Genomic DNA, 10,319 nt, shown 5'->3' with positions numbered 1-10,319 from the left:
TGTGTGCATTGAATTTATTTAATACACGAGTTTCACAATTTGAGTTGAATTACTGAAATAAATGAACTTTTCCACGACATTCTAATTTATTGAGATGCACCTGTATGTGTGTGTGTGTGTGTGTAAGGGATAATGCACGGCTAGCTAATGAGAGAGAGATGACTGCTGTGTGTGTGAATGACCTGTGTCTGTGCGTCTCTCTCTACAAAGCTGTTTAGTTACTTCAAAAACAGCGATTTTACCACCTCATTGCTGAGGAATATAATGTACCGATCTAGTATCTATGGTATTTTATTAATAAAAGTCGCAGGGCAGCGCTGATAATAAGTTTCTGTGTGTGCGCAGCGCAATCTACAATCTGCAATCTCCCACCTCTCTCCCTCTCATTGTGTTTAGAGGTTTATAAAACACTGCAAAGCATTTTAAAACATAAAATGTTAAAATCCTAATATATTTTCTAATATATAAAAAAAGCTTTTCCCAGCAGGGATAGGGCTCGTTAAATTCCATTTCTGTAAAACTTTAATATTTCATCAGATAAATAAATGTTTAACAGTTAATAATTGTGTAATTTTATAATAAATTAATTATGTTTAATACACTTCACATAAATATGCAATCAGAATGCAGCCACTGTTAAAAAAAAGTGATGTTAAATTTGCTGGGAAAAAAATTAAGGTATTATTTAAAAAAAAAAGTTTTTCAAGCAGGGACAAGGCCAACATCAGTGTGTATATATATATATATATATATATATATATATATGCACGCACACACTGTGATTTTGGTCATACCGCACTTTCCTAATGTAGGAAATATAAAATTTTTACACAGAATAATAACCTATGAAACTATTATTAAAAAAATTACAAAATGCATTTACATAAAATGGTGTCATAATGTTCCAACACTATCATGGATGGTGATTTATTTTCTCAATCTCTCAAAGATTTAATTTCTCCCCAATTTTAAATCGAAAGTTGTTCTAGTTTCATTCCATGCTATAGCTCAAAAGCTTTTAATAGTCAAAAGCTGCCTCGAGTGAGAAGTTATAGCAGCTGGTAACACCATGTCATACCTTTAAGCATGACAGCTAAGCTTTTTTGCTAAGAATAACTTCAAATTTAACAATATCATCATTTTGTCATACACAACATATCCCATGTCACCGAAAGATTGCAAAGCATCATTACACTGCATCTGTAAAGGTCATCTGATTGATGCGGTTTGGTCATTCTGCTGAACACAGAGCTCAACTGATGCAATAGAATGTGGGATTGCCTGAATAAATGAAGTTATTGCAGTGGATTCAGTTCATTTAGTGGGATTTGATGAGCGTCTATTGAGTCTCTCACCACGCCTGCAATACTTTTCACACTATGGAATTATTTATTAATTTTTAGGGCAAAACTGAATCTGCAAATGTTGCATAACACAGCATTAGCCACATACAGCTTTGACACTTTTTGAAGCCCACAAGATACAGGAAGCTGATATTTTCAGTATCCTTCTTTTTTTTTTTTTTCAGCATTCTGGAATCCATACAATTACATAATTTGTCAAGGACAAACCCACACAAAAAATGCTCTAGTGTTTCTCTTTCATAGCTCATGAGACTTAAGTAACATATTTAGAAAATTACATTATCAGTGACATTCCTTTTAAAATCCTAAGAATAAATAAAAATAGACACAAATAAGTCAACTGTTAACATACAGTACAAGTACAAGTTGAGTTCATTTTGAAATCTCATAAAATCAGCTCAGATTTTGAGACATTGTTGAGATCTATTGAGAAACTCGCACATTTGCGATTACTGGGTTCTTTTCTCAAAATTCTGAGACACATGAGCAAAAATCTATTTAATAGTAATGAACGACTTTTGAGAGAAGGTATTTTCTTTCCTTCAGGAAAGAAAAGTGAAATGCATTTAAACATCTGGGTTTTATGTTTGGTGACATTAACATATTATTATGTATTCTTATAGCTGTTATTGCTCTATACAATCAATTTACTCTTCATCCTTTAAATCCTCAATGACTCATTCATGCTTCCCATCTATTCAATAAGGTGGGGGTTTCCTGTCTCTCCTCTTGTTGATTGCTGATAATGATGCCATCTTAACAACTGACACTGAGCAAACACAGTTTACACTTACAGGAGTGATAATAATTAGAAGTGATCTCTCTAATAATGGCCTCCTTTATATTGCTGTCAAAAGCCAAGAGGCTGATTTGATTTTGTTTACATACAGCAATCCAAAGTAAACTGAATAATGCCATTGTGAATTATTTTTGATTATACCTGGATACATCTTGCTTCAGTTGTTTCTACACATTAAATGCAATATTTAGCAGTCAGTTTGAGGTCAGCCGTCACTCAGAGTGCTATTTGGCAGAAACATGGAAAGACCACTGACCTTGATAACTTCACTCTCCCAAAATACACAGCAGGAAAATCCAGCTGCTTTCTGTACAAGAACCAATTTGTTGCCTTGCAAACTCTTGAAAAAAAAAAATAAATAAATAAAAAATAAACCATGTGATATTTCTGTTTTTCTTTTTTAATAAATCTGCAAAGATGTCAACAATTCTGTGTTTTTCTGTCAATATGGGGTGCTGTGTGTACATTAATGAGGGAAAAAAATTAACTTAAATGATTTTAGCAAATGGCTGCAATATAACAAAGAGTGAAAAATGTAAGGGGGTCTGAATACTTTCCGTACCCACTGTATATGCAATACTTCATAATAATTTGCAATATGTAATATATATATATATATATATATATAAAACATACAATACAGAAATATGTAAACAAAAAATATGTATATATTTAATATAAGTAATATATTAACTGATTTTGTGTATATATACACTTTTATATATACAATACATATAGGAAATATATAATTAAATATATAGTATATTATTTTTTTGTGTGTGTATATATAAACTTATTTGTGTTACATATAATATATATAACACAAATTATTTAATATATGTATGTATGTATATGTATATATATAACTGATTTAAATGTTTACACACACATATATAGTAGGTAGTACTATTTAACTATTTTATGATTTTTTTTCTTCTATTAAATTAAAGAACTTTTTTTAAATAAAATAAAAATATTTGAAATTAAATTACATTTAAAATGAATTAAAAACAAAATGTAATTTAAAAATTAACTCCGACTCAAACCACAATACAGGAAAGAAATAACACTTGTAAATCCAGTGCAATATCAGGCAGATTTGATTTGTTGACTGCGACACTCTTAACATTAAACCTCTCAGCAAACAGACTGCACACGTCATTGCACACAATTGGAAAAAAATCCCCAAGTCCTACCATGATCTTTTAAATCCCAGCCCTATCCAGACCACAGCTAGTCTGATTCATCCTACGTCAACCCATGCGTCTTCATAACAGCTGATACCCTTTTTTCCACACCTGCGAGTAGCAGATGAAGCTCTGTATCAGAGAGACCTCTCAGCAGACCGAGCCTCCCTCCAACAGAGCCTATCTGTGAGTCTGTTGCTCTCTGCCATGTATTCTGATCATCCACATTATTTGGTTGATAACAGGAGACTGGAGTGGAAATGGCTTGTTTGCTGTCTGTATAAATATGAATGGTTCTGAAGAGGGTCTTGTTTAGAGTGACAGTCTGAGGGAAAGTTATAAGACAAAGCTTTATACTAAAAGCTCACCACAGTGAATTAGCTCTCCGTGTTGGAGAGCTGCAGGCTGGAATAGTTTCAGCAGTTTTAATACATTTTTCGACTGACTGGAAGGAAAAGGAATCTTTACAGCTGCCTGCCTGAAACGGAGGCAAAAACCTCTTGGAAAAAAATGCTCTTCAGACATTGACTCCAAACACAAGCAAAACTGCAGACCCAATAGCTACAAGCTTAAAACACAAACATCTCTCTGTTAACAATGCTTTCCTACTGAAACACTTCTAAACTCACTGCCCTTTCTATAGACAACCATGTTCACCAGGTTTCTGCTTTCGTATTACGTGTTGATTTATATAATGTTACCTATACTGTATAGTAAGATTATAACCTAAGAGATGCACATTCATCAAATTTGCACCAATTGCATTGGTGTAAATAATGTCAAACCTGGTCCTAAAGGAGCCATATTTGAATGTGAAAGCAAGTGCAAATGAATATTGTGAGTTTTAGCAGATGGGAAGATTTTCAGTGGATACATATATCATTCTGTTTATGACTCCACACTTGCACAAGTCACATGGTTTATGGCATTTTTTTTCCCGCAAGTAATTACAAAGAAACGGCAAGTAACAATGAACTAAACTTGAATTTTTTAAGTAGAAAGACTGAAATAGTATTTTCTCATAAAACATACTTTAAAAATATTTTTACAGTGTGAGTAAATTGTAATGACTAGGTTTTTCAATCTTTCAGCACAGAGGTCATGTAAACTACATGCTACTGTTCACTCATTTTGAAATCAATCAGATTATTTTATGGTTGACTACTGCTTACAAGGGCCAAAAGTGAAAAAAATCAAAGAAAATGAGAGAGTAAAAGCTTTCTGAGTGGGCTGTCTATCGCCACTCACACAGTCTTGCTCTAGCTTTAATTACAGGATCCACAGCAAAAACAAAAACATACGGCATTTATCATCCAAATATCAATACCTCCACACATCACAGTACGGAAATGAAGATGCCTTTTTCATTTTCCTCTCCTCCTCACCTTCCCTCTCTCAACCCCTGAGAGATCCATCTGCACGACTAGACTACCCCTCTTTCTCATCCTTAACGCTCTCCGTCTCACTTTGATGGAATATTTAATGTGTTTTCAGTTCAATCAGGTTAGCTCAGCGAGGCGGGAGGGGCCACGGATACCCAATGGGTCCAAACAGTGTGAAGGACATGTCCATCTGGCATCCAAAACAACATCACAACTCCTGTGAGAAAGCACACTGTGAGGAGACGCACAAGTTGGTCATGCATGAAACACTAGATAACCTTTTTTTCACTTGAATTCCTGCAATACCTTTTGCATTGTGGCAAAGAACTAATCTAGAGTGCATTGCGCTTGCTGGACGAGAGTTGTGCAGTGAGCTGCTTCCATCCTTAGAGCTTTACGGATTTAATCACTGCTGTATAGGGTGGAGCACTGCTGCTTTTCAGTGCCTCCCAAAGCTTCTTGTGATCTTGTGATGTGATCTTTAGTTAGATCTGCTCACGAGCTCACAGGTACAAGCTAAACAAACATCGTCAATGCTTTGTTAAAGCCTAATTAGTCCAGGGATAATGCAGTACAAATGTTTTTCAACCATTTTCTACAGAGCCCTAATAAAGCTCTGCTGTCCTCTTTGGGTTGAAAACAGCAAAACAGGAAGCTGAGCTCTGAGTCTTTATGTTGTTGATTTCAGCACCATGGACAGCACCTTTCTGAATTAACCTGATGTAGAACGCAAACCGAATGTTAGACTGAATTCTTATGATAAAACTTGATAGAATAAAGTTTTCCTTGACCTGTTTATCAATAAATACCAGGGAAAACTAGAGAATATTACACTGACAATTGATTTTTTTGATTTTACTATTTTGCAGTAAGATATGCATATACATTTCAGATATATTATGAGCTGAACATACTAATTTTTAGTTACATATTCTCAATTCTAATGACTAAAGTCAGCATATTCGATTAGCGTCCCTTTCTTCAGATACTGGTACTGTAAGAAAACAAATGCTTAAATATATTACACATTTGATCATTGTATAAGAATAAATCAAATAAAACACTAACATCAAACGCAAAACAGCATGAACAGAACTGCATACGCAACTATCAATTATCAACAACAACTATTTACAATCCTTATAAACCCTCATTCATTGTCCAGGCCTTTGTAATTACATATTCAGGTGTAAAGCCAATGGCCACTCCCCCCAAACAACATTTGCAAATAAGTAGACACGACCGCAGATTTACCCACAACTCAGATTTACTTAAACGACTTGACAAAACACAGGGAATATTTGAAACCTCCCCATTATTAGTGTCTAAAATGAGACGCATAATTAAAATTGATTAAAAAAAGGAATGAAATATAAAACAATTGTACTTCAATTTTATGCTCGCGCATCCCTTCATGAACGCGTATTAACGAGTTGAGAAATACGTTTAAGCTCGTGTCAAGACAAAACAACTGTGATTCTTCCCTTGTTTTCAGCGGGACTGTCTGTTCGCGACGCGTCAAACTAAAACGCGTTATAAACGAAGCGTCGCGTACAACAGTACGACATTATCGTATTTTTTACGGAGAGTTCTGAATATATGAGCAAATCGATTCAATGTTTGCAATATGTAACGGGAATCAAGCACATAATACCCTTCTTGTCCGTGACAGACATTTGGGAATGCGCGTGGCGTATAGATGCGGCAGTTAAACTGTGTATAATAAATAAACAGCGAATTCAACAAATATAACTTTTAAAAAAATGATGTCCATGACTTACCCTCAACAATTAAAGTCTTCATGTTTTACGAATAAATCCAGTAAATGAGTAATCCCAGAAAGAGGTCCCCTTTGGTCTAGAGAAGATGGTGTTTTCCTCGCTGTGGTAAATTTTAATAATTTGCAAACCTCACGGAAGATGAACCACTATCATCCTTGCCGCTCAAACTTTACCCGACGGTCGCCGTACAGGCGCGGGACGGAGAGCAGCGTCTCCCGGTGGTTCCTTTCTCAGTCATTTGGACAGAGACACAATCACAGTAACATCCAAACTCAAAGATCTGCTGCTCACTGCCGACACGGAGCAGCCCGGAGGACTGCCGAGAGCTGGCGAAAGTCACACTGGAAGGGGGGATAAACTACTGACGGGATGAATCCAAATAGGCTGTATGCCACATTTCCAGTGAAAGCAGAAGTATTCCAACGATCCGAGCGTCCGTGCAGCCGCGCGTGTGTGTGTGTGTGTGTGCGTGCAGAGAGAGAGAGAGAGAGAGAGAGAGTTGTAAGGGCGGTTTAGAGATTAATATACGGGTCATTTTTTCAGACATTATTTTAAACACATCAACACAAATGATGCAAAAATTTAATGAAAAAAAATAATATGAAAAAGTCTCCAGCTTGTGTCAACCTTTTTAGTAATAAACTATTCAATAAATAAATACACACATACAGACATACATATAATAATGACACCAAGAGATCCTCATCAAGGCTAAGTCATCTTTTTCATACTTTGTATAACGTTAAAAATATCTCAGTTTAGCTTGAAATGGCACAATGCAGTCAAAAAACATGCATTATTATAAAATTAATGAAAATCACTAACATGAAACTGGAAAAGGCACCTGTTTCATAGAATGATCCCTATGTTGTTGTTTTTTATCTTAAAATCTTAAGATTCTAGCGTTTTCTTAATCTTTCTGTATCTTTTTAAAATTATTCATCTAGTATTGTTATTTTCTGTGCATTTTTAAAATATTTAACTTCTCTTAAACTGTACTTTCACATTACTGTACCCCCATAGTCATGCAAATGAAGCTTAATTGAACTGAATATAAACAAACAAACAAAGACAGAAAGGCAAAGGGTATTGTGGGGTTGCTTTGTGAAAGAGAGAGAGACAGAAAGAGAGAGAGATTAATGTTTTATAGCACAGGAGCAGGAATAGAGCACTAATGAATCTTTTATAGATTTCAGACGCTTTGACGTGCAGAGAATTCATTTGTATAAAACGAAGGCATTCCTGCATATATATATACACAAAGAATTATAAACAAAAAAGCCTGAGGACATGTAAACTTTTAGAAATTGCAGATGCATTCATTTGACATACCCACCTTTGACAGATGACATATAAAGTCCATAATAACAGCTAAAGAACCAATAAAACAAATTGCAACAAATTCCCTTGCCTTCATTTAACACACTGTTCCATGAATCAACTGTCTCTGTTTGAAAAATGTACAGGTAGAATAATTGTTTCTGTGAAACATGAGATGTTCAAATGAGAAAGATGACATTCAGGTTTGATGACTTTGAAGACCTCTCATGTTACAATTACAAAAAGATCCATCCATATCCATCTGTTTTCTTCCCTCACAGACTAATGATGTGAATTATCCACTGATTAGACATGAAACAATGAAAATCAACATGTTACAAGTGCAAAAGAATGAAAACTATTGCTTAAGATTCATCCAAAAGATGTACTTATTTACCTTTCTGAAGAACTGCCAAATCATTGTAAACATACGGTTTATATAAAGCGTTTTTATCATTTATAACAATGCAAGATTTAAAAAAGAAAATAAATAAATAATAATAAACACTGAAATCTTAATAATGAAAAGAAGAGCTCAGACTTTCTACAAAACGTCTCCTTTTGTGTTCTCCAACAGATGAGAATGAGTTTTTAAGTACTTTCATTTCAGGTGAACTTTTCCTTTAACATTGCATTGAAATGGCAGAAGTTTAAAATTTCTATGCATTCATTTATATGTGGCTCCCATCGTGCAATAATGTAGCATCCAACTAATTTTGTCTATACTCATTACCTTGAGGATTCTCCCAAGGTGTTTGTGCTGCATTTGAGATAGCCTGCTTTAATACTGAGCCTGTGGCTACCAACCACAATTAATGCTGGAGTGTAATATGCAGTCACAGATCGTGGATGCAATACAGCGTGGGTACTTGAACAGTAGATGAAATTAGCATGTTAATTCACACATACACAAATAAGTTATCAGGGATATTTTTTGGGGCAGAAGACGCCCCACAGTGATCACAACAGATGGAGAAGTCGGTTCTGGATGCCGATTCTCTCTCACTCATTGTGTGTGGTGATATATGGCCAGTAGTGGGGCATGTTGTCACACTATATGGGAACCTGCTGTTACATGACACAGATGTAAAACAGATGACTTTGAATATGATATATTGCCTTAAAATATCATCTTTCGATATATATCTTTATTTAAAATCATGGGTGACTTAACTCTTTTTAGCTACACTGAAAAAAATATTTGGTGGTGAAACAATTTTCATAGTACAATTAATAGTAGATATTTCTAAAAATAGCAAAGAAAACGCAATTTTGAAGTAGAAAGACTAAAATAGTAAAACATACTATTACTAAGTAAAACTTACTCCGATAATGTTTGTTTTATTCAAAACTTCGAAAAATTATTTTTACAGTGTATATTTAAAAGAAAAAACATTTATGGAAACATTGACAAAATATTATACAAAATATGAAACTGTACGTAATGAATCGTATAAAATTGCAACATATAAGTTGCATGAGACAACTTGCACCAGTTTCATATTTATGAAAAAAATATTAAATATTTATATACCTTGTCCTGAGAACAAAGAACAAAGTTCAAACTCTTCTACAGTCTTCCTTTATTATTTATTTGACTCTTGCCTGAATGTATGTCATTATGGCTTTGATATATTCACTAATTTACTCACTAGAAAATGATCATAATCTTGAAATTTTAAATTGGAGCAACAACAAAAAAAAAATTGTGACTTACTGTTTTGATTTAAGTGATGATTATATATATGAAAACTTCTTATTGTGACAACTAGCCAGGTCTCCCCTTGAGAGAATAACTGAACTTTCAGACTGCAGAAAGGATTTAGAGAAGAGCATCAAATATGAACTGCTTGCTAAATGACTTCTTAAAGATTGTTTTAAACGCACATATAAATTATTTATGATGGTCACGATTTCAAACTAATCCCTTCTCAAGTCTTAAAGAGTTGAAGTGATAGAGCAGTTTTAAGAGGACAGAGAGAGAGAGAGAGAGCTTTCACGCTGGGAGCTGCTTTTAACCATTTCCATCACCCACGTCCAGAGCTTCCTACAGGCTGTTAGTTTTATTTCAAATCACGATTCAAATTATATTAGTTAGAGATCCGCCTGCGTGCTGACATGTGAAGGAATCAAAGTTGGTCAATATTTGCTCTGTGAATCATGCTTTTTGAGTGCATCTGAAGCTCTCATCCAACTGCAAAATCTCCATTTATCCAATCATGCTGCTTTTGTAGTTTTTTTTTATTTATTTTTTTTACAATTTTGAATCATATCACATGACAACACAGTAATATAACAAATCTAATAAATTACACAAACCTAAAATTCAGGTATTTTACAAAACAAAATAGAACAAAAGAATGGTGATAGAACAAAAGAAGGCCATACAGACAGACAGAAACAGAATGATTGACAGAATGATATAATGATGGAAAGACATACAGACAGATAAAATTATAGAATGGAGAGAGAGAGAGAGTTCCATG

At 34.3% G+C, this 10,319-nt stretch overlaps 1 protein-coding gene across 1 annotated transcript in view; it reads right to left on the bottom strand.

Annotated features, from left to right (window-relative positions):
- Positions 1 to 6,957, bottom strand: part of rtn4r (reticulon 4 receptor) — a 109,473-nt gene extending 102,516 nt beyond the window's left edge. The window contains exon 1 of the mRNA XM_016539217.1: positions 6,514 to 6,957. Within this exon, the coding sequence (XP_016394703.1) occupies positions 6,514 to 6,535 (22 nt within the window). The 5' untranslated portion in view covers positions 6,536 to 6,957. The remainder of the gene's footprint in view (positions 1 to 6,513) is intronic.
- Positions 6,958 to 10,319: the final 3,362 nt, after the last annotated feature.

This window comes from Sinocyclocheilus rhinocerous, unplaced genomic scaffold (genome assembly GCF_001515625.1).
Source record: "Sinocyclocheilus rhinocerous isolate Xijiao unplaced genomic scaffold, SAMN03320098_v1.1 scaffold727, whole genome shotgun sequence".
Classification (NCBI taxonomy): domain Eukaryota; kingdom Metazoa; phylum Chordata; class Actinopteri; order Cypriniformes; family Cyprinidae; genus Sinocyclocheilus; species Sinocyclocheilus rhinocerous.
Note: the sequence above shows the minus strand (reverse complement) of the source record. Positions and strands in the feature narration are given on the sequence as shown.